Source organism: Cnephaeus nilssonii (genome assembly GCF_951640355.1).
Source record: "Cnephaeus nilssonii genome assembly, chromosome: 19".
NCBI lineage: Eukaryota > Metazoa > Chordata > Mammalia > Chiroptera > Vespertilionidae > Cnephaeus > Cnephaeus nilssonii.
Genome location: NC_137090.1, coordinates 43,701,742 through 43,726,418, shown reverse-complemented (window position 1 = coordinate 43,726,418; position 24,677 = coordinate 43,701,742). Strand labels below are relative to the sequence as shown.

General features: G+C 44.5%; 1 protein-coding gene across 1 annotated transcript; it reads left to right on the top strand.

The window, feature by feature from the left end:
* Positions 1 to 1,253: 1,253 nt before the first annotated feature.
* On the top strand, positions 1,254 to 23,545 carry ZNF18 (zinc finger protein 18). The gene is made up of 7 exons (XM_079798921.1): positions 1,254 to 1,321; positions 3,838 to 4,334; positions 5,918 to 6,032; positions 7,593 to 7,681; positions 14,661 to 14,745; positions 15,623 to 15,730; positions 21,990 to 23,545. Exons 2-7 carry the CDS (start codon positions 3,951 to 3,953, stop codon positions 22,775 to 22,777), a joined length of 1,569 nt encoding a protein of 522 aa, XP_079655047.1. The 5' UTR covers positions 1,254 to 1,321; positions 3,838 to 3,950; the 3' UTR covers positions 22,778 to 23,545.
* The last annotated feature ends 1,132 nt before the right edge of the window (positions 23,546 to 24,677 follow it).

Sequence of the window (24,677 nt, the reverse complement as noted above, 5' to 3'; positions counted from 1 at the left end):
CGGAAGTGGGGTGATCCAGGTTTCTCAGACCTCCAGACTTAGTCTATGAGGTGTTGTTTCAGGCTTGAGGATAAGGGATATGCAGGCCCCAGCGGATCTGTAGTGCAGTGGCAACCCCTTGGGTGACTTGAGAGATGAAGGCTGGACCATTATCCAGCTGCAGGGAGGTGGGCAGGCCAAAGCTGGGAACGAGATGCTCAGCGAGGCCCTTCGCTACCTCGGTAGCCTTTTCTGAGGTGGTGGGAAAGGCCTCTACCCACCCAGAGAAAGTGTCTACAAAGGTTAGTAGATATTTGAAATGCCTTACGGGGGCATGTGTGTGAAGTTGACCTGTCAGTCTTGACTGGGAGCCTGTCCTCTGGCCTGGTGAGTGGGAAAAGATGGGGGTGTTTTGAGCCCCCCCTGGGGAGCAGTCTGAGAGCAAGTAGAACACTGGTTATGTTCTTGAGGTGCGTGGCCACCTGGTGACAAATGATTAGGGGCTGAAGGAATTTAAGGAGGGACCTATAACCTAAGCGGAGGGAGTTGTGAGTTTGGGTTAGGATTGGGGTGTCTGTGGTGCTGAGCCAGGAACACTGCTCCTGCCTGTGTGAGTCCGACATTTCTTCAACCTGCTAGCTTTCAGCTGATCACCTAGCAAGGAAGATAACAGCAATTGGACAGCTTTAATAGGGTCACAGATCCCTTTGTGAATTTAATGGAAACTATAAATCTTTCCCCTCTGAACTCCAATACTGAGAGCGAAGTGGAAGGAGAGCGCCCAGGAAATGCAGAGTTGGCGAGAGTTGGAGAGGACAGCGAGGCAGGGGCAAATCACACGCCTCAGGAAGGCCAAGTGAGGGAAGAACAGCCACAAGTCAAGACCCGGGTTCAGAACCGGGGATAAAGGCAGGCCTTTGAGCTCTGGGTGTGGGACTGGCGGAGGCGTCCGGGATAGACAAAGGGAATTATCTTCGCAGCCCTCGCTGTGCAGCCCAGTGCCTGGAACGCACTGCAGCCTTGACAGGTGTGTTTGCTGAGAAGCACCAGATCGCCCGAAGCTTGGAGGGATAACTGAACGGCCGGCTGCGCTGGACTGAGGGCGGCCTCGGCGCAGCGGAGCCACGGGTGAGGCTGGACGGCGCGGGCGGCCAATCGGAACCCGCCCCTCAGTTTATGCCCCGCCCCTCGAACACCACCCCTCACCCGCCCCCGCCCCGCCCCGCGGCCGCTAGCCCCGCCCCTTTCCAGCCCCGCCCCTTGTCCGCCCCGCCCCCCGCCGCAGGCGCACGCAGCTGCGGGTCTCCCGGAAGTGCGCCCAGAGCTGGCGCCGCAGGCTGAGGTGAGCGCGCAGGCTGGGCGGGCCCGGCCGCGATCTCCCGGGACCGGGCCTGGAGCCGCCCGCGTCCGCGCTGGGCCGGGCGGTCCCCGAGAGGGCGGCGGGGTTGGCGGACGCGCGCCGTGCGCCGGCAGTGCGCGCGGGGACGCGGCGACGCGGGGACACGGCGACGCGGCGAGCGCGGGGGAGGGGCGGCGGGTCTGTGAGTGCACTCCCGGCGGTGGGACGCCGGTACCCCGGCCCGGCTCTCCGTCCTGGAGCCTGTGGGCCCCTCTGGACTCTCCAGCCACGTGCTTAGACTGGGATCGAAGACGGGCCCCGGCTTCCAGTCTTCCCCCAAAGGCTGGGAATGAACCTCAGGCAGAGGGAACCCCGACGGGCTGATGATGCCCGAGCCTGCCCTCGGTGCTGTCGGAGTGGGGGCCGGAGCGTGGGGAACACTTGGTAGCATTGCCCAGCGCCTTCTAGGGCTGGAGCAACCCCGGTCTCCAGGCCGCTAAAAGCCGTTTTTGACAACCCCAAACCCGCCCCCACGAATTTCCAAACGTTGGCATCTCCTCCCCAAAGCACAGACATCAGAGCTTCCTGGGGTTAAATTTGGCTGCCTCTGGGGACCTCAGAGGTTCCTAATCTATACACTTCATACTTACCTTGCAGGGTAATTGTGAGGCTAGAAATGACATGAACAGGGCCTAACACGGAGCTGACTCATTCCTCAAGTCCTGTTAAAAGAAGGAAAACGTTACTCAAGATACTTGTTGGAGACGGTAAGGCCGACTTTATTCCTGGGGACTGCGAAGATGGGCTTTGCAGTAACCGATTGACTACAACAGGGCCACGTGGGGGTCAGTGGATGGAAAACTTCTAGAGGAAACACCTGGCTTAAGGGGGGCTTCTCACTAAGCCGACTTGACAGGAGTTTTGGGGAAGGCAGACTAGGGTGAATGGTTTATCAAGAGTGGTCAGCTACCAGGAGTGGGGAATAGAGAATTTGATCAGATACCAAAGCTGGAGGATTTTCCCTAAACTGGATCCAGCAGGATTCTTGATAAAACGACTAGAATGTCCAAGGACCAAGCACAAGGGCCCGGCCTAGTCAAAAAGAGGACTCAGGCGCTAGCCGGTTTGGCTCAGTGGATAGATAGGGCATTGGCTTGTGGACTGTAGGGTCCTGGGTTCGATTCCTGTCAAGGACAGGTACCTTGGTTGCAGGCTCCATCCCCGTATTCATTGAGCACATAATATATGCCACTGTAGCTAGCATACTGGTTACTGCATGAATATATGAGTGACATATATTTACTTTGCTTTTTTTTTGTTCTCTTGAAAAAGTTTTTGAAGGATGATTTGGTGATATGGAATGACTTTGGGTGAAGTGGTAGGGATGAGGACATAGTTTTTTGTATGTCAAGGCAAAAGCCGCTATCAAAAGCTATAGAGTGTTGTACTGATCTCTGATTAAGCCAGATACCCACGTGACTGGGTGTCTATTGGATGTGGTTAGTGTTATGGAGAATGATGCCCTTTAGGTCCTTCAAAACATTTAAGGATTGACTGAGTAACCAATCCAATATTAGCATTACATGCAAGAAAGTTAACTAGATACAGCATTTACTTTGCCGTTTAATATTTCTCCTTTTACCGTCTTCTAAATTTTGATACCATTCACCATAATATTACTAGGTTCAAGTCCGTAGGAATGCTTTCAAGGTAGTTAGCATTTATTCTAAAATTTTTTAAAGCCCAAGGTTGAGCCAAAACCGGTTTGGCTCAGTGGATAGAGCGTCGGCCTGCGGACTGAAAGGTCCCAGGTTCGATTCCGATCAAGGGCAAGTACCTTGGTTGCGGGCACATCCCCAGTAGGGGGCGTGTAGGAGGCAGCTGGTTGATGTTTCTCTCTCATAGATGTTTCTAACTCTATCTCTCTCCCTTCCTCTCTGTAAAAAAAATCAATAAAATATATTAAAAAAAATAATAAAGCCCAAGGTTGAAAATTTCGGGTGTGACAGGTTTTCTTTATAAATTCCCCTGGCACTCAAAAGAGGTCACCTAGAAATTTCATTGCACCTTTTGGGGAAGAGTTAATTTGCTCTGTTCAACCTCATATTTATTATGGAAGCATCTGCTCATCTCAGCATTAGCCTTTATTTCTAGGGCATTGATGTCCTTGTTCAGCTTCATTTTCCCGTCTGCTGACATGTGGGTGCAGATGGAGAAGTGTTTTGCAGAAGAGCTGTTTACCTGGAAACCCGTAGTGAGGATGCTTCAGGTGGTGCATTTCATTTTTCTACTTGGGCTGGACATTTGAAGACCAAGAGGGACTTTGTAAAATGGTCAGGGTGATGGTGACGGTTTAGATAAGTATTAGTGGTTTGCTTTGTGGCTTCACGTTTACAATCTTGCAAAATAAAATAGTGTACCCATCGATTTGAAAAGATCTGTGGTTGACTCCTTGGCTTTTCAAGGTAGAGCACGTGAATTTGTTCTTTCTGAAAACGTGACCCCTTTCTTCTCTGTAGCACTGGATCTCACGCCCTCTCGTGTTCCTGTGCGAGGCTCTCTGAAGACCTGGTTCTCCCCAGAGACAACTTTATCCCAGAAGAACTTCACCTGGAAGGACGTGGCAGGCCTGATGATGCCTGTTGAGCAGGGGCAGGCCCTAGTCCTACTGCCACCGCTGGCAAAGGACTCCCCGTACTCTGCACCAGATGCTGCCCCTCCAGGGGAGCCCTCCAGCCCGGAGGCTGCACGCCAGCTTTTCAGGCAGTTTCGTTACCAGGTGATGTCTGGGCCCCAGGAAACCCTGAGACAACTGCGGAAGCTCTGTTTCCAGTGGCTGCAGCCAGAGGTTCACACCAAGGAGCAGATCTTAGAGCTCCTCATGTTGGAGCAGTTCCTGACCATTCTGCCCGGGGAGATTCAGATGTGGGTGCGGACACAGTGTCCTGGCAGCGGAGAGGAGGCAGCGACCCTGGTGGAAAGCTTGAAGGGAGACCCCCGGAAGCTGTGGCAGTGGGTAAGCAGAGGATACTGTGATCTGTTAGCGAAGCATGGCTCCTCGGGGGTCTTGTCAGGTGTGTTGTCTTTTCTGATTGCAAATATGTAGAATTTTCTACACTAACAACCAATTCTCCAATTCTCTGATACCAACTGGGTGTCTTACAATTCAATTCAGTTCTGACACTGGATATCGGGGTTACTCAGATCCCATAGGATGAGGGTCAGTCTCAAAGACTGCCCCCATTTCAGACACCAGTTACAAGTCTCAAGGGCCACCCATACTTATAACGAACTGGCTAAAATTTGGAGGTTCCCCAAACACTGTCCTCACATAATTCACTAGAACGAATCATAGAACTCAGGAAAACACTTTACTTACATTTACCAGTTTATTATGAAGGATATGATGCAGGAACAGGCAGTTGGAGGAGATGGGGTCACCCAGAGCTCCCATGCCCTCTCCAGGCCACCAACTTCTGTGTATTCACCAACTCGGAAGCACCTGAACCCCATAGTTTAGGTGTTTTTATGGAGGTTTCATTACTTAGGCATGATTGATTTATCGATGGCCACTGATGATTGAACATTTCCAGCCCCTCTCCCCTTCCCCAGAGGTTGGGGGGTGGGGCTGAAAGTTCCAACCATCTAATCACCTGGTTGTTTCCTCTGGTGACCAACCTCCATCCTGAAGCCATCTCAGGGTCCACCAAGAATCACCTCATTAGCAGAAACTGGGGTGTGGTTGAAAGGGGCTCATTATAAATAACAAAAGCTGCTCCTGTCACCCCTGCCCCTCAGGTAATTCCAAGGGTTTTAGGAGCTCTGTGCCAGGAACCAAGGACAAAGAACAAATATGTATTTCTTATATGCTACATCAGTGTATTCCCATATCGCACCTAATTTTTAAGATTCCCTGTGACTCGCAACGCTTTTTAGCCAATTAAGGATTGAAGATAAAGCCTCCCATCCCATTCCATCTTTGTTTTTTCTTTTTCTTTAATTCTCACCCAAGAATATTTTTCCACTGATTTTTAGAGAGAGTGGAAGAGAGAGGGAAAGACAGAGAGAAATATCGCTGTGAGAGAAACACATCAATTGGTTGCCTCCTGCACCTGCCCCGACCAGGGCTGGGGCCCAGGAGGAACCTGCAATGGAGGTATGTTCCCTAGACGGGAATCAGACCCGGGACCCTTTGGTCCACAGGCTGACGCTCTATCCAATGAACCAAACAGGCTAGGGCCCATTCCATCTTTAGACTATCAGTGGTCGGCAAACGTCGGCTCGCGAGCCACATGTGGCTCTTTGGCCCCTTGAGTTTTTAGCAAAGGCCAGCTTAGGAGGACCCTAATTAAGTTAATAACAATGTACCTACCTATATAGTTTAAGTTTAAAAAATTTGGCTCTCTACAGAAATTTCAATCGTTGTACTGTTGATATTTGGCTCTGTTGACTAATGAGTTTGCCGACCACTGCCCTAGAAAGAAAAGCTGTTTTTCTCTTGCCTCTCTCCATGTCCCTAAAGGCTGTCATGGTCTGTTATAGAAGCTTTCAGAAACTCTCCTCTGCATCTTTCAGTAACTAGTCCTCTGTCTTCTCCAGATCAGCATCCAGGTTCTAGGACAGGACACCTTACCCGAGCAGGTGGAGTCTGCAGGCTGCCAAGTGGGGGAAGTGGAGTCTCCTCTTGAAGTGACGCCTCAGGAGCTGGGACTTGGTAATTCACCCTCTGGGCCCGGGGAGCCACCGAGCCACATGGTGGAGTCTGAAGCGGTACACGAGCTAGGTGGGCAGTTATTCAGGTGGTGTGTGTGCACTCTTGGAGAAACATGTGGCCTACGGGTGAGTGGGTTGAAAATAATAATGCTGCCCAGATGGGGGTATCTCTAAAAAGTTCAGAAACAGGGTAGTCATACTTCAACCACACTGATTTGGATATTCGAAGCCTGTAACTAATTTAAACACTTTATGTCTGGGCTAGGCCTTTCGGATTTTGGTTTTGAGGAAGGAGGTGGGAGAAACTATGGGTGAGATTGTTTGGAAGGTTGGAGGGAGTTGCAGTTTGTTAGGGAGGTCCCTCCCATCTCAAACTATTCGGTTCTCGACCAAGTTGTTCTCGACCAAGTTGTTCACAGAAAAAATGTCTCGGTTGTGAGCAGAAACTTCAGTTTTTGATCTGACAACCCTTTTATGCTAATACCTCAGCATGACAAAAAGTGTCTCAGGCAATAATCAAAGGAGTAATGCTTTTGTTTCCTGCAGAAATCGAGGATTAGCACAATTTTAAAATATAAAGAGGCCATCTAGCATGCTAATGTTGCAAAGTGTGTGAAAGTGCTCACAAAACAACAATCACAGGTAAATGAATAGGCAGAAAAACTGCTTTTGATTGGTTAAACAAAAGCAGTTAGCAGGTGATAGCATTTTTGGGACAGTGATATATGAAAAATTCTTTGTTTAAGGCTAGTAGGGTGTGGTTCGATAAATTTAAGAAGTGTGTATTTATAGATTAAACAGTACATTAGACATTCACTGTATATAAGAAAAGTTAAAATAGGGAATCATTTGGGGGTCTGGAACATTAATTTACATTATTATTTTTTTTAGTATATATTTTTTATTGATTTCAGAGAGAAAGGGAGAGGAAGAGAGAGAGAGAGAGAAACATCAATGATGACAGAATCATTGATCGGCTGCCTCCTGCAGGCCCCACATGGGACTGAGCCCGCAACCCAGGCATGTGCCCTAACTGGGAATGGAGCCATGATCTCCTGGTTCATAGGTTGACGCTCAACCGCTGAGCCATGCAGGCTGGGCCAATTTACATTACTTCTAATGGGGAAAAATGATTCAGTTTTCTAACAAACTTTTTTTTTTAAGTTTTATTTATTTTTAATTGACCTTTAGAGAAAGTAAGGGAGAAGGAGAGAGAAACACCAAAGTGAGAGTGAAACATCTATTGGCTGCCTCTTGCATACCCCCCAGGGATCAAGCTGCAACCTGGGCATGTACCCTGACCCAGAATCCAATTGGCAGCCCTTTGGTGCATGGAATGATGCCCAACCAACTGAGCCACACCAGCCAGGGCACAAATGGCTTCTTAAGCAGCCTTCTGGAATTAATAAAGTTTGAGAACCGAATTTCTACTGTACAATTCCTGAAGGCATAGATGGTGAAGCAGGTGTCAGTTCTAATTTGCAGAGATTTTTACCTGTACCCTCTGGGGACTGATTGAGGACATTGGATTCTTGAGACTTCCTGTTTTTCACTTCGGCAGTGCCTGCTTCCCAGCTTCCTGCCCAGCCTGAGGAGAGGCTCATCGGAGACCAGGACTTCGGAACCTCCCTTCTCCACACGGCACCTCAGGTGAGCTGGGTGGCCCTGCCTCTCTCTCCCGGAACCAGGCTTTGAGGGTGTATCAGTAGTGAGGAGGAGTGAAAGGGGGAGGAGTCTCAAAAGTGGAGTAGGAGGAAGGCCTAGCAAGGACAACAGGAATAATATCTGTGGAATGAGACCTGAGTTTCAGTTCTTCTTAAGACGGAATGTTTCCTAATTGTCATCTTGAGTAATGGAATCTGGAAGCAGTTGCTCTGAAGAGGCAATCTTGTGTCTCCTTTTTTATTATCTTTGAGTTATGCTGAGAAAATACTATCTCCTTTCCTATTTAAGCCTCTCACAAAGAGTCAGTTTGAGATTTTGAATGGTTATATCTAATGTGGGACAGGTTAATCTCCCCTGCCCAACTCTATGGAGGAGTAATTGACAAACAATGAACTGCACATGTTTAAAGTGTAGAGTTTGGTAAGTTTTTTGATGAACATACATACATATATACACACAAAAATGAAGCCGTGACCATAAACAAGATAATAAGCAAATCTGTCGCCACCAGAGGTTCCCTTTTCCTCCCTCCTACCCCTCCACATTCTGTGGGTTTATAGTTTTCATCAAATTTTGAACATTTTTGGCCATTCTTCCTTTTCTTAAAAAATATATTTTTATTGATTTCAGAGAGGAAGGGAAGAGGGAGAGAGAGATAAAAACACCAATGATGAGTGAGAATCATTGATTGGCTGCTTCCTGCACGCCCCCTATTGGGGATCAGTAGTTCTGAGGCAATTACTGATCTGTTTTCTGTTACCATACATTAGTTTACGTTTTCTAGAATTTTGTATAAAATAGAATCATGCCATATGTACTATTATCTTTGTTCTGTATATAATGCATCTTTCATGCTTGGTTCTTTTAATATTTTCTCACTGGTTTTAAACAATTTGACTGTGATAAGCCTTAGAATAATATTCTTTGTGTTTCTTGTGCTTGGGTTCATTAAACTTGGTCTGTGGGTTTATAGTTTTCATCAAGTTTTGAACATTTTTGGCCATTCTTCCTTTTTTTAAAAAATATATTATTATTGATTACAGAGAGGAAGGGAAGAGGGAGAGAGAGATAAAGACATCAATGATGAGTGAGAATCATTGATTAGCTGCTTCCTGCACGCCCCCTACTGGGGATCAAGCCCGAAACCTGAGCATGTAACCTTGACCGGAGTCGAACCTGGGACCCTTCAATCTGCAGGCTGATGTTCTATCTACTGAGCCAAACCAGCTAGGGCCTTGGCCATTATTTCTTTAACTATTTTTTTCTGTCTTCCTTTTTTTCTCCTTTGAGGCCTCTGAGAATTATACACATGTGGCATGTGTTCTCTTTCTTTTCTACTTTCTGTGTTTTATTTTGGATAGTTTCTATTGTGATGTCTTCAAGTCCATTAATCTTTTCTTCTTTGGTGTCTAATCTGCTGTTAACCCCATCTGTTGTATTTTTAATCTTATGTATTTTTAATCTCTACAAGTTTGAATTGGGGCTTTATTGTATCTTCTATGTATATACTTAAAATGCTATGTATATACTTAAAATGTTCAATCTTTCCTCCACCTTCATGAACATATGGTTATAACATCTGTACTAATGTCCTTGTCTGCTAATTTTTCACCTGTGTTTGTTGATTATGAGTGATGTTTTCCTGCTTCTTTGTATGCCCAGTGATCTTTGATCGGATGTTAATCCTTGTGAATTTGACCTTGCTGAGGGCTGGATATTTTTGCATTCCTATAAATGTCTCTAAGGTCTGCTCTGGGATACAGTTAGATTATTTGGACACAGTTTGTTAGATGGCATCAGAGAAGCTTTTAGTGTAGGGCTAATTTTTCCCCACTACTGAGGTGCGATACCCTTCTAGAACACTACCCAAAGCTCCTTGATGGATAGGGTTTCCCACTGCGGTTCTGGAAATGTGAGGTGTTTCCAGCACTTCAAGCTCTGAGGATTGTTCCCTCTGTTGCTTTTATGGGGTTCTTTTCTCTACTTGAGGGGTCCCTCTGCAGATCTCTGGGGCTCTCCTAGTGCAGCTCCCCCATTCAGGTCTTCTGCCCTGCTGACTCTATACTCCTTTGAGCTCCTGCTCAGCTCAGGGAACCACCTGCTCTGTCCAGTTTCCCTCTCTGCTGCTCTGGATGTTCTACAGGCAATAAGTGTGGGCAACTGTGGGGCTCAGCTGATTCATTTCCCACTTTCAGAGGCCTCTGTTCTGCTTTAACATGCACTATCCGAAAACTCTTGTATCAGATAGTTTGTCTCTTTTTTCAGTTGTTTCAGACACAAAGGTAAATCCATTCCCTATTACTCCATCTTGGCTGTAAACAGAAGTCTCTGGGACTGGTTCATCTTGATAATGTAGTTGAAAGTTCTGAAAAGTTGCATTTCATAAAAATAAGGTTTTCCAGGAACCTATACACCTTAATCAAAACATTCATTGTTTCAAACCTTTGGGGAACACTTGAGATTTGCCTGGTGAAGTAATACAAAGTGCAGGTGAAGGTAGGGAAGCTGGTAGGTGGTGCTTAATGTGGGGCTGGAGATCGGGCCTGAGCTCCAGCTTGCCAGGCTCCATGATGTGGAAACTGGATACCAGCTTTGCAGTTCACCCTGGGAAAGGGATGCGGAGGGTGCAGGGAAGGGATATATCTTCTCAGTTACTCAAGGGTGCCTTGTTACTTTCAAGGTACCCAGAAACCAAATTTTTAGGCAGGAGAATGCTTGGTTTAAAAAAAAAAAAAAAAAAAAAATATATATATATATATATATATATATATATATATATATATATATTTATTAACACATTTTGACTAGTAGAATTAAGCATTAACTCTACATAATGATATTAACCATGACCTTTTTCTGGATAGTTTAATGTCAAAAGATTTAAAATGCTCAGTAGCAGCACCATGCGTGCGTGCGTGCGTGCGTGCGTGTGTGTGTGTGTGTGTGTGTGTTAAATTCCTTATATGTAGTGGATAACTGATTAACAACCACTTAACCTAAACTAATTAGTTATCTCTATCCAATCCTAATATCCCTCCCCCAAACTAACAACTATTTGCATCAGAAGGACCTTGATATTTAATGGAATCCTTTGTAAGTGAAGGGGTCTTTTATTTTTATTTTTTAAGTATATTTTTATTGATTTTGGAGAGGAAAAGAGAGGGAGAGAGAAATAGAAGCATCAATGATGAGAGAGAGCCACTGATTGGCTGCCTCCTGTACACCCCCCACTGGGGATCAAGCCTGCAACCTGGGCATGTGCCCTGACCGGGAATTGAACCATGATCTCCTGGTTCATAGGTTGAAGCTCAATCACTGAGCCAAGCCGGCTGGGCAGTGAAGGGTTTTTTAAATATAAATAATCACTTTTCTTAATCTCTTTTAAAAAATATATTTTATTGATTTTTTGCAGAAAGGAAGGGAGAGGGATAGAGAGTTAGAAACATTGATGAGAGAGAAACATCGATCAGCTGCCTCCTACACACTCCCTACTGGGGATGTGCCCGCAACCAGGGTACATGCCCTTGACCAGAATCGAACCTGGGACCCTTCAGTCCGCAGACTGACACTCTGTTCACGGAGCCAAACCTGTTAGGGCTCTAATCTCTTTCATCAATTAGGAACTTGGTGAATAATGCCAGAATAACAAAGTAGTGTCCCTACTCAGTGGTACTTTGTATTAGGAACTAACTGAGTTAGAACCTCACATGCATTTGGGGATACATTTACTCACAGTCCTGTGTTTTAAAATGTTGGGAAAGGAATACAGTACAAAGAACTTTGTGCAAGTCAGTTGTGCTAATGTCTTAACTCACCAGATGGTGCTGTTTCCACATAAAACTAACATATTTCTCCATCAAATCTTTTACTTCCACCCTTCCAGAATAGGAATTTAGATTTTTCTTCCTCTTTTAAAAATGAGAAAAAGCAAGGGTGAGTGCAGTAGGTATCTTTGCCTCCTTTTTTTTTTTTTTTAGTTTTCATCCGAGGATATGTTTATTGATTTATTATTATTATTATTATTTTTTTTAGAGAGGGAAGGGGAGACAGGGAGGGCGGGAGGAAGGGAGCAAGGGTCTGTGTTCTCACTGAAGACTCAGAGCTCTTGTAGTCAGCAATGTTTGTTCAAGTTGGTTATTTTTAGTACCTTGTTAAGATAGCTTCATTCACAGAAGATTTACAAAGTAAGTTGCTAACCATTTCAACTTTAAAAACACTGTCAATAAAAACATATTAAAAATATGGTTTTAGTTAATAATTAAATATATTAAGGTCACTTTTTACCTTTTCATTTTTTTCACCCTAAAAAAGTCAACTCCTTCCTTCTTCCTTTCTTCCTTTCCTCCCTCCCTTCCTCCCCCCCTCCCTTTTTTCCTTCCTTCCTTCCCTCCCTTCTTTCCTCCTCCCCTCCTTAGTACTTGCTAGTTAAAAGAGTTTTTGGTGTTCCATTACTTTTCAACCATTTCCACTTCACTTTGATGCATATTATTTGTAACTAGAGGCCCGTTGCACAAAATTTGTGCACGGGCGTGTTTGTCCCGTAGCCCAGCCTGCACCCTCTCCAATCTGGGACCCCTCGAGGGATGTCCGACTCCCTGTTTAGGCCCAATCCCGGTAGGATTGGGCCTAAACGGGCAGTTGGACATCCCTCTCACAATCCAGGACTGCTGGCTCCCAACTGCTCGCCTGCCTGCCTTCCTGATTGCCCCTAACCACTTCTGCCTGCCAGCCTGATCACCCCCTAACCACCCCCCTGACAGCCTGATTGCCCCTAACTGCCCTCCCTTGCAGGCCTGATCACCCCTAACTGCCATCCCCTGCAGGCCTGGTCACCCCTAACTTCCCTCCCCTGCAGGCTTGAATGCCCCCAACTGCCCTCCCTTGCAGGCCTGGTCCCTCCCAACTGCCCTCCCCTGCTGGCCATCTTGTGGTGGCCATCTTGTGTCCACATGGGGGCAGGATCTTTGACCACATAGGGGCAGCCATCTTGTATGTTGGAATGATGGTCAATTTGCATATTACTCTTTTATTAGATAGGATAGAGGCCTGGTGCATGGGTGGGGGCCAGCTGGTTTGCCCTGAAGGGTGTCTTGGATCAGGGTGGGGGTTCCCTTGTGGTGGTGGGTGGCCTGGGCGAGGGGCCTGTGGTGGTTTGCAGGCCGGCCACACCCCCCGGCGACCCAAGTGGAGGCCCTGGGATCTGGGATTTATTTATCCTCTATAATTGAAACTTTGTAGCCTTGAGCGGAGGCCTGGGCCAGCCAGGGTGTGCGGAAAGCTTGGCTTCCTCCATTGCCCAGGAAACCCAAGCCTCCTGTTCGCTCTGTGGCTGCAGCCATCTTGGTTGGGTTAATTTGCATACTCACTCCTGATTGGCTGGTGGGCGTAGCTTGTGAGAATAGCAGAGTGATGGTTAATTTACATATTACTCTTATTAGATAGGATAGGAAGATAACGTCATCTTCTCATTCTTCTTTTCTGCTCCCTGTAGCCTAGCTGGCTTTTCATGACAATAATCCATGGCTATCAACTGTGGGGTTCCTGAAAGTGATCAGAATCTCTTAATTCTCTCTGCAAACCCTGGAGTTAGCCTGGGAGATTGGGCATCCCATAGATTGCATATGATAACAATATATATATAATTTATTGAGGACCTGTTTGCTAAGAGCTGTATATTTCACCCAGATGATATGTGTTGAGTGACTACTCTGTCCTGGACAGGGACTTGGGGACTGGAAGAGAACAGTGGAGAGACCTTTTCTCATGGTGCTGTGTGCTAGTGGAGCCAACTATTGGTTAAATATTTTATATGTGTGTGTATAGAAAAGATTGAGTATTCTGTCATATGCATAATGTACATATACATAACTAATAAACTGATGAGTGTTATGAATGAAGAGTACAGTGTGCTCAGATGATACTTGCACTATTTCTGTTAAGCCTCCCAACAATTTTTGAGTTCAGTACTATCATTAGGTGAGGACTTGAGGCCCAGAAAGATTAAGTCACTTGCTCAAGATCACACAGCTAGGAAGTGGCAGAACTGGGACTTGAAACCCAGTATGTTTGACTCCAAAGAATCTGCTATACAATCTGTTTTCTTAGAGGGGAGATTGAAATTTGAATTCATGAAAGTAGACCCTACTTAGATGGCATTCCCAGCTTTGAGTCTTTAGGTCCATAGCCTAAGAAAGGCATGTTTTGGGGGTAATTGAAGGGTTCCTTGCTCTAGACAACTCATCAATTTTCCACTCACTGAGAGGAAACCTGATTTGATGTTAGACCTAAATGCACAACTGTCAGAGGGCCAGGTGTGTGGGGCTGCAGCATCTCTCTCTGCTCTGAATCCACTAGTCTCTTTCCCACTGAGGTGTTCAGCTTAGTTGACTTCATTGTTGCTTCTTCCCACTTTATTTGCTGATTTACAGTTGCCTTTCCAACAAATACCTTTTTAATTTTCTCTTTTCCCTCTTGAATTTCCAGATTTTAATGAAATATTGGTTAAATCAGGCTCTTACTGTTCAAAGACCTCTATGTAGGCAGAGGAAGAGTTAAAGCAAAGGACAGTTTAGAAAGGGCTCCTTGCAGGCCTGGGATGGGGGATGGGGGCGGGCTGGAGGAAATTAAAAGGGAAAAAAGAGACATAATGTAATACTTTCAACAATAAAGAATTATTAAAAAAAAAAAAAGAAGAAAGGGCTCCTTGCTTTCTATCCTCTACTCTTGAATACAAGCAACTTGAAAATAATGTAGAACTTAAAGCCTGTTTTCTACCCAGGATAAAGAATACTGATATAGGGACTGTAGTTTTCCCTTTGGCCTTTTTCTTGAACTACCTCCTATGATTTTCTACATATTCTGATGGTAGGCTCCTAAGGCACATTGCTTTCTTCTGAGCCTCGATAGGCAGGGAAGGTAGGATCCAGAAACCTTTGGTGAATTTACAGCATTGTGTTTTTTCTAGGAGCACTGGAGGCACCTGGATTCCATTCAGAAGGAGCAATACTGGGATCTCATGCTGGAGACCTATGGGAAAATGGTCTCAGGAGGTGAGGGCATGGGTTAGCCCGATGGAAGAACATGGAAAGGCTGTTAAGCATTTTCTGTGTACTCTTAGCTCCTTGAGGTTCTCTGGGTGAAGACTATCATAGTGACACCATTGGGAACTGGAGTGAGCTGCAAATAGCAGAGTTATAGTAACAACTTCCTGGTATTAAACGTGTTCTGTGTACCAGGAACTGTCATGGGTGCATAACATATAGTAATTCCTTGAAATGGGTGATGATATTCTCATTTTTTGTTGTTAATCCTCACCTGAGGATATTATAGAGAGAGTGGAAGGGAGAGGGGGAGAGACAGAGAGAAACATCGATGTGAGAGAGGCTCATTGGTTGCTTCTGCATGTGCTCCCCGACCAGGGCCAGGATCAAGCCTGCAACTGAGGTGTGTGCCCTTGACTGGAATCAAACCCGGGATCCTTCAGTTCCCAGGCAGACACTCTATCCACTGAGCCAAACCAGCTAGGGCTCTGATTTTTAAGGTGATGAAAGTAGTGACAGATCAAGTCACTTGCTCACTGTTACGTAGCTCGTAAGTGCTGAGTTAAGAAGGAACTCAGTTGTGGCTGGCTCTGAGTCTATGCTCTTTAATACTTAATCATAGTCTCAACCAACTATTGGAGGGGTCTTTGTCATCAGGTGGTCTGACTACCAGCCCAGATTCTTCTTGTGGCCTTCACCATTTATCCTGGCTATCTTGTGAGTACTGGTGTCTTAGAAGCTCCAAACAAACTTCTAAGATGAGCTACCTTTAGTGGTCTCCAGAGCCTTCCTATTTCCTCTCTCACCTAGGACACTCCTTTGAAAAACAGCAGGTCCCCAATCCTCCTAGTTCATTGAGGCCCACATGTTATTTCTCTCTGTCCAGGCATTTCCAATTCCAAGCCTGGCCTGTCTAATTCAACAGAGCGTGGGGAAGAACCAGCAGGACTGCGCCTGCATGTCAGTGAGAAGATCCTAAGACCCACCTGCATAGGTGAGTCATCTTTCATTGGTCAGAGCCATTCTGGTCTCTTGTCATTAAATTGGAGGTGGTGGAGATATATTAGGACATGGGTTTCCATTCCATTAGTTTGGACTGGCCATGATCTGGTTAGTCTGGTTTGGATCCGGAGGTCAGGTCTTCTTAATCTCTGGTATGGGGCTGTTGACACACATAGCTAATTTTGGAAGAAAGAGTACATCTTCAGTCTTATCTGTTGTGACAACTGTCTTTCTCAGAGAGAGAGTTAAGATTAGTACAGATTGAGACCATAGGTATAATTATAGGTATAATTCTATTACAGAAAAGAGTATGAAACAGCCATTATTATCCTTCCTCTTGTTCAGAGTAATTAGACTTTTCTTATTCTGGTTACAGTGAATAGTAACCAACACATCTGTAACAAAATAAATCAAACCAAACCAACCAACAGAGAATACATGTTTTAGCTAACCTTTTTTTACATAGTCAAAGTGCTGAAAGAACAAGACCATCAACCAAGAACTCTATAGCCATCAAAACTACCTTTCAGAAATGAAGGAGAAATTATGGCATTCCCAGATTTTTTTGGGAGAGATAATTCATTACTAGCAAACCAGCCCTACCAGAAATACGAAACGAGTCCTTCAGGATGAAATGAATGGACCCTAGACAGTAACTCAAGTCATGTGAAGAAATAGAGTACCAATAAAGGTAATTGCATATCTCTCTATATATAAAAGCCTAAGTGACTGTTCAACCATTCAGCCATTTGACCGGTAGCTATGACATGCACTGACCACCAGGCGGCAGATGCTCAATGCATAGGCATGGAAACATGGAACAGACTGATGAATCTCAGAGAAAAGGGGGAGGTGGAGAGGGCGGGAATAAATTACCCAAAGATCTCATGTGTATACTAGAGGCCCGGTGCATGGATTTGTGCACTGGTGGTGTTCCTCGGCCTGGCCTGCAGGGATCGGGCTGAAACTGGAAGTCTGACATTCCCCGAGGGTCCTGGATTGCAAGAGGGTGCAGGCCAGGCCGAGGGACCCCACCGGTGCAAGGCACCGGTGCATGACTCTCTGCACCAGGTCTCTAGTGTAAATATAAAAGACAATATAAATGAAATATTTTTTGTAATCCTCATCTGAAGATATTTTTCCATCAATTTTTAGAGAGAGTGGAAGGGAGAGGGAGAGACAGAGAGAAATATCTAGGGCCATGGATGGAGCCTTTAACTGAGGTACATGCCCTTTACTGGAATCGAACCTGGGACCTTTCAGACTGTGGGCCAATACTCTATCCACTGAGCCAAACCAGCTAGGGCTATTTTAGCTAATCTTAATGTATCTTTCATTAAGTAGCACAAAGAAGAAATACAAACTTGTTCTGCCATAAAATAGCAATCCCCCTTTAGCCTCCTCTACATTTTTCTAAAATACTGCGGTTATGTGGAACCTTTCTGTCAAACCTACCTAGACACACTGTTATATATACAAAACATCCCCGAGTCGGAAGGAAAGGGTAAAGGATGTGACCCGTATGACAAATGATTCTTTCTCCCTAGTGGAGGTCTAATTAATTATTTTTCTTTGATGAAAAACCACAGAGAGAGCAAGCATCAAATGGGGGATATAATTTTAATTTTAAGCAATACATCTACACTAATAAAAGAGAAACATGCAAATTAACCATCACTCTGCTATGCCCACCAGCCAATCAGAGTGAATATGCAAATTAACCCAACCAAGATGATGGTTAATTTGCAGGCACAGAGTGAAGACTGAAGACAGTGTACAAGGAAGAGGGAGGAAAAGCGGAAAGCGGGGCAGTGGTGGTGGCGGCAGTGGGAGGGAAGCCCGCCTTGGCGGGCTTCGCTCCTTTCTCTGCTTCGCTCAGGCCGCAGGAAGCCCTATTCTTGCAGGAATCTTCCTGCAACGGGCCTCTAGTTTATTATAATACTATTTCACAAGGATTCCTTCGGAGCAGTACTTTTCAAACTGCATTTCATGACCAATTAGTGTATTGTGAAATCATTTATAGATTATAGCCATCATTAAAAAAATGAAATAAGTTTAAATAGAAAATATCAGAATGCAATGAGAAAATACTAGATGTCAGGATAGGTAGTGTTGCAGGAAATTTTTGTTCCGAATATATGTGCATATACTTTATTTTTGATATAAACATATTTTTTACTGTGAGTAGCAGACAAAAAAGTTTGAAAATACTGCTTTAGAGGTTGTTGCAATAGGAATTCTGTTTTACTAGACTATTTTTTAGAGCAGTTTTATGTTCACAACAAAATTGAGTGGAAGGTACAGAGATTTCCCATACATTCCCTTGCAGTAGGATTTTATTTGTGATGTGTAGCTCACTATATCCCTAACTTATTCTTTTTTCCCCCTTCATCCCATCTGCTGGCATGGCTCATTACGTCTTACCTGGAACCAGACTATAGAGAATCTGCAAAGCCAGTCTGCCTCAATAACGGAAACTGATGCCAGTGTGGGTCCCTGAGAGAGAGAAGTGGAAAGGGAGGTTGAGGAAGTAGCGGTGTGCAAGCAAGTCTGGGAGGGAACACGTGGAGGAGAGGAACCCTGTGGAAAGTTGATGTAGGAGTCCTGATGTGCAGGGACGAGACCCCGGATCATGTGGAAGCAACAATGGAAAGATGGAAAAGGACTGGTTCAGTCTATTTGGTCTAGAAGCTACAGTTAGCCCGTTTGCCAGATCTGGTCTCAGACTGAATGTAGATGTCACAGGAGGGCATGTGTGTGCTATTTACTTGACCATATTGAAGAAATTCTCCTGGTTAAAACGGGAGCCCTACACACATACTGCTAATCAAAATCCCAGGGGATTAAAAACAATGATTTGGAAAATGATTCTTAAGTAGTTATCTGTACTAATACTGCAAGAACAGTAAAAAGTTTTGAAAGATGAATATTTCATCAATATTAGATCTGTAAATATTAAGAGTCTGTCATTTAAAATGGGTAAAATAATTAAAATAAAGGAATACTGTTGTAAAAATAGATGCACAGACAAATGGAACAGAAAAGGCAGCTTAGGAAAAGAAGGTAGTCTGTATAAGAATCTCACATATGATGAAATTCTCACCGATCCATGGGACAAACTGTCCTTCAGTGAGCAATGTCAGGAAAAAACTTTGGGAAAAGGTATTAGTTTAAATTTGATGTATATCATATACCAAAATAAGTTAGGGATGGATGAAAAAGGCACAATGTGAAAATAATGAAGAAAATGAATGAATATTTGACTCATGTCTAGATGAAAAAGATTTTCTTTTTTTTTTTAATCCTTACCCTGGGATATGTTTTTACTGATTTTTAGAAAGAGGAAGGGATATATAAATAGAGAAACATCTATCAGTTGCCTCTCGTGCCCTGACCAGGAATCAAACAAACGGTATGTGCCCCGAGTGGAAACCTAACCGCAACCTTTTGGTATACGGGATGACACTTCAATCAACTGAGCCAACTGGCCAGGGCAGGATGGGGAAGGTTTTTATAAGTATGAAAGCAATGAAAAAAGTCATGAAGGAAAAGATTAATAGACTTCAGTATATTTAAAAAGAAAAAAACCCACAACTTCTATAAAAATAACCCCAAGCAAAATTAAGGTAACCAGACTGGTGAAAAATATTTTTTATGAACATGACAGATAAATGATTAATATTCTTAGTATATAGTTAATGCAGGTTGATAAGAAAAATGATTTTCCCAATAAAAAATGGACAGCAGTCTTAGAGTATGAAAAATAGCTTATAAATGGGAAAAATTCATCTTTTAAAAATTAAAACTTAGAGCAGTGAAAAAAATCATTTTTCACTGGTCTAAATGAAGGTATTTTAAAAATATTTAATACTTCAGTATTGAACACTGTTCTTCACTTTGCCCAGCTTCTCAAACCAGAGAGTGGCATGGTTGTTCTGGAAATCAATTCGTCAGTAAGTGTCATGAGCCTTAATGACAACATTTATGTCTGTTGACATAGTAATTCCACTTCAAGGAATCTCCTTTAAAGTATTGATCAGAAATGTGGGTAAAAATGTATGAATCAAAATGCTATCCCTGTATTATTTATAGTTGTAAAAACAAAACAAACAACAGATTTCCATAGTAGGAGAATTCTTAAATAAAATATAAGTTTATTATCATGTGTTTATAATGTCATCTCCATGATGGACCATTATTCAGCTTTTAAAATGATACTTATAAAGGCTTCTTTAAACATGAGAGAAAGTACCTTTGCTATAGGAGAAGAATATGTGGTAAGGCTTTGTGCATTAACAAGTTCAGGTCTACTTCTCTCGCACATTCCTGGGTCGCTAGCAGATAATCTGAAAGACAAGTATAGGAAAGAGAAAGGGAAATAGCTTCATTAGATCTGCAGGAATAAAGTAATTTATAAAAGCTGAAAATAAATTCCATCACCAAAATAAAATATTTACTATATGTGCCATTAACTTGTAATGACAAAAAACTTAAGCTATGATGAAAAAAATTAAATTTCAACTGTTATATACATGAGTTAACAAAGCACAAGCAAATACTGGATTGAAGCATAGATTCACTTTTATGCTACAGCTTCACTGTATGTTAAAACCATAGTAAAATGACACATTGATGCATTTCATGAATTTCTGTGTTCCTTGAGAAGGGGAGAATCCATGTGAAATTGATAAAGACCACTATTTACAATTTAAATGCTACAAAGCCAGATATAGAATTATATATACAACATATCAATTATGTCAGGTGAAAGCACATACATATATACATATGTATTGGTTAAATAAAGACTGGAAGGAAATGTATACTCATAGTTGTTACCTCTGGGTTGTGTGATTGAGGTTGATTTGGTTATCTTCTGTATACTGTTCTCTTCAAATTATTTTTTTAAAATATATTTTTATTGATTTCAGAGAGGAAGGGAGAGGGAGAGAGAGATAGAAACATCAATGATGAGAATCATTGATTGGCTGCCTCCTGCAAGCCTCCTACTGGGGATCGAGCCAGCAACCCAGGCATGTGCCCTTGGCTGGAATCAAACCTGGGACCCTTCAGTCTGCAGGCCAATGCTCTATCTCCTGAGCCAAAACAGCTAGGGCTCAAATTATGTTTAGTGATCATATTTATCTTTTACATATCTTAATAATAAAGAGGTAATATGCTAATTAGACCGAACAGCCAAATGACCTTTTGGACATCCTTCTGGATAACCTTTCAGACAAAGCCGGGGGCGCGAGGGGCTGCAAGGGCCACCCGGGGCTGTGAGGGGCTGCGAGGGATGGCCGGGACTGCGAGGGCCGGACGAGGTAGCCGGGGCAGCGAGGGCTGGACGAAGCTGTGAGGGGCTGTGAGGGCAGACCAGGGCTGCAAGGGGCTGCGAGGGATGGCCGGGACTGCGAGGGCCGGACGAGGCTGTGAGGGCAGACCAGGGCTGCGAGGGCTGGCCAGGGCTGCGAGTGGCTGTGCGGGCCAGCCGAGGTAGCCGGGGCAGCGAGGGCCAGCTGGGGCAGCGAGGGCCTAGCCCCTTGCATCGGGCTTCTAGTAATCAGGTAACAGCCAGTCATTTTTTAAAGTTGCACTCTCATATAATACCCTTGTATTTCTGATTCTTAATAATAAATACATGTAAAATAGAACTACTATATGACCTAGCAATCCATTTCTGGGTATTTACCAGTATCTTCAGAAAATGAAAACATTAATTTGAAAAGACATGTGCACCTACCCATGGTCATTGCAGCATTGTTTACAATAGCCAAGATATAGAAGCAACCTAGGTTTCCATTGACAAATGAATAAAGAAGAGGTGATGCATGCATGCATACACACACACACACACACACACACACACAATGGAATATTACCCAGCCATAAAAAAGAATGAAATCTTGCTATTTGCAACAACATGAATGGACCTAGAGAATATTATGCCAAGTGAAATAAGTCAGAGAAAGCAGATACTATACGATTTCACTTATATACAGAATCTAAAAACACAACAAATGAACAAACAAAATGAAACAAACAAACTCATAGATACAAATAACAAACTGATGGTTGAGAGAAGGTTTTGGGGGAAGTACAACCTTGCAATGATAAGTCATGGGAATGTAATGTACAACTAGGGAATAGTCATTAATATTGCAATAGCTATGTATTCACTGATGACCTTTGACATGGATCAGAAGGTAGGGCATGCCATGCATTGAACTATTTTAAACCTTTTCTTTTAGGAGATAGACAGGAGAATGACAAAGAGAACCTTAACTTGGAAAATCACAGGGACCAGGAGCCTCCAGATGCCCCCCGTCGCACCTCAGAGGAGCCACCTTCTCAGGCTTCCCAGAGTGGCCTCTTCACTGAAGAGGAGCCAAGTCACTTTGGAGAAGAAGAGAACCTTCCTGAGGCTCAGGAAAGCCTTCCGGGCCAGCAAGTAGAGGAACAGCTCTCTCCTCAAGAAAAGAATCCTGGGAAGCAGCCAGGCCGTCATGTGCCTAATCCTCATCCAGGGGAACGGTCCGTACCGTGTCTTGAGGGGAAGAAAGAGGCCTCCCCTAAAGGGCAGCTGAGAGCCCCCATGGCCCAGAAACTGCCCACCTGCAGGGAGTGTGGGAAAACCTTCTACCGGAACTCTCAGCTTGCTTTTCACCAAAGAACTCACACCAGAGAGAAATACTTCCATTGCCTCATCTGCAGAAAAGCCTTCCGGCGGAGTTCAGACTTCGTGAAACATCAGCGAATTCACACGGGAGAGAAGCCCTGTAAATGTGACTACTGTGGGAAAGGCTTCAGTGACTTCTCCAGATTGCGCCACCACGAGAAAATTCACACAGGAGAGAAACCCTACAAGTGTCCCATCTGCGAGAAGAGCTTTATTCAGAGATCAAACTTTAATAGGCATCAGAGGGTTCACACAGGAGAGAAACCTTACAAATGTTCCTGCTGCGGGAAAAGTTTCAGCTGGAGTTCTAGCCTTGATAAACATCAAAGGACCCACTTAGTAAAGAAGCCCTTTCAGTAGCTATGCACGCTTAGCCCATTTCTGTGTCCTGGCCTGTTTGAAACACATAGCTCCCCAGGAGGAATTAGTCTCTTAGTGGATATCCCTGCTCTCTTATGCCTGGATGAGGGAAGAGAGCGTCTGCACATGAGTTTGGACTTGGAGACTGTGTCGGCCTGTGGATTGGATCTCATGCTGGTTTAATTTTTTGCTTCTGCATCAGGAGACAGAATAGTCTTTGTCTTTTATCACATCCCTTTTTGGGAAGAGATGGGAAAAACCTACCGCTTGGAGGTCCCATTTTAGAAGTGCTACCTGGGAGGAGGTTAACTGGATTAGCTGCAGTTGCTGTCATGGGAAGCACCTCGGATTGGCCCTTTAGAACTGGGGGTCCTGGAGCAGGCCATCTGTTACAGAAGGGAGGCATAGAGGACCAGGAGCTCAGTGTGTTCTTTGTCATATTGGTCCAAAATTAATGTCCTGTCCTTTTTAAAAATAAACTTAGTAGGATCCTATTTTATATGTGTCTGAAGTGTCCACTGTGCATTGACTGTAACTCAAAATGCATTTTCTCATAGAAGACCCTCAATGGTAGATCATCCCATACAAACGCATCAAGTTTATCAAGTAGCTGGACGTTGGTAGGAAAGTGCTAGCCTGGTGCTCCGGTGTGAGAGTTTGGTCCATGCTGGGCACTCCTGGTCTCAGGTAAGTCTGTCCCAGTGTCTTCTTTCTGAGCCCACCTCCCACTTGCTTGCACACCTCAAGCTGCCCCCCTTTCTCCTGGCATCCGCTTAGGCTATCATTTTTGCCAAGTGTTCTGTGCCTTAAAAATGTCTTCATTATTTAACTACGGGCCTGGTTCATGAAATTCGTGCACTGGGGTGGGGGAGGGGGACATCCCTCAGCCTAGCCTGCCTCCCCTCACAGACTGGGAGCCCTCAGGGGATGTCTTACTGACGGCTTAGGCCCGCTCCCCGAATCTAACCAGCTACCTTTCAGAACATGGGCTGACACAGCTAACTGAGCCTCACCAGCCAGGGCTGGCTTTTTATGTTTTAAATCAGGAGCTCTCAAAGTGTGGTTCCCAGACCAGCAGCTTTGGCAAGTTGTTACTTACTGAACCATAAATTCTAAAAGGTGGGCCCAGCAATCTCTTTGTTAACAAGCCCTCCCAGAGGACTCTGATGCCTGCTCAATCCAGAAAAGTCTCTGCACAATATTTGGGAGCAGAGATCCTGAAAGGGATACTGGGCCCTCCTAGACTCTTCTTACCAAAGAAGCCTCGCGATAGAGTTCTTTAAAACACTAAAACTGTGGAACTCCTTGAGCTCCCAGTGAAAAGTCATTCCACAGAGTAAATTCTCGGAAGCGCTATTAGTAAGTGAAGGGTTTCTTCTTGGGTCCCTCCTGATGATCTGATGGATGACAGAGATACAGGAAACAGCCTATTATTCACAGTGTGTTCTTAGCAAATAGTAGGTGTTAGATAGAATGTATTGAATATGTGTGAACGTATGTGTGGATTATTCTCTTGAGTAGTGATCAGCAAAATATGGCCCACTGACTGTTTTTGTAAAGAAAACTTTGCTGGACTGTGCCAATCCCATTTGTTTCTGTATTCTCTGTGGCTGCTTTGGGGCTACAGTGGCAGAATTGAGTAGTTGCAACCAAACTATATGTCCTGCAAAGCCTAAAATATTTACTATAATCCTTTACAGAAAATGTCTGGTGGCTCCTGGTCCAGAGTAGTGTTTCTCAAACCATAGTGTGCATACAAAGCACCTGGGGAGCTTATTAAAATGAGACTGATTGAAGGGTGATGCCAATGATGCTCATCTGTGGAGCAGCTGGGAGCCAGAGCGCGGAGCGTCGGTGCCCTGCAACAGCATCAGGGCTCGTGCTTGTGGCTTGTTTCTCT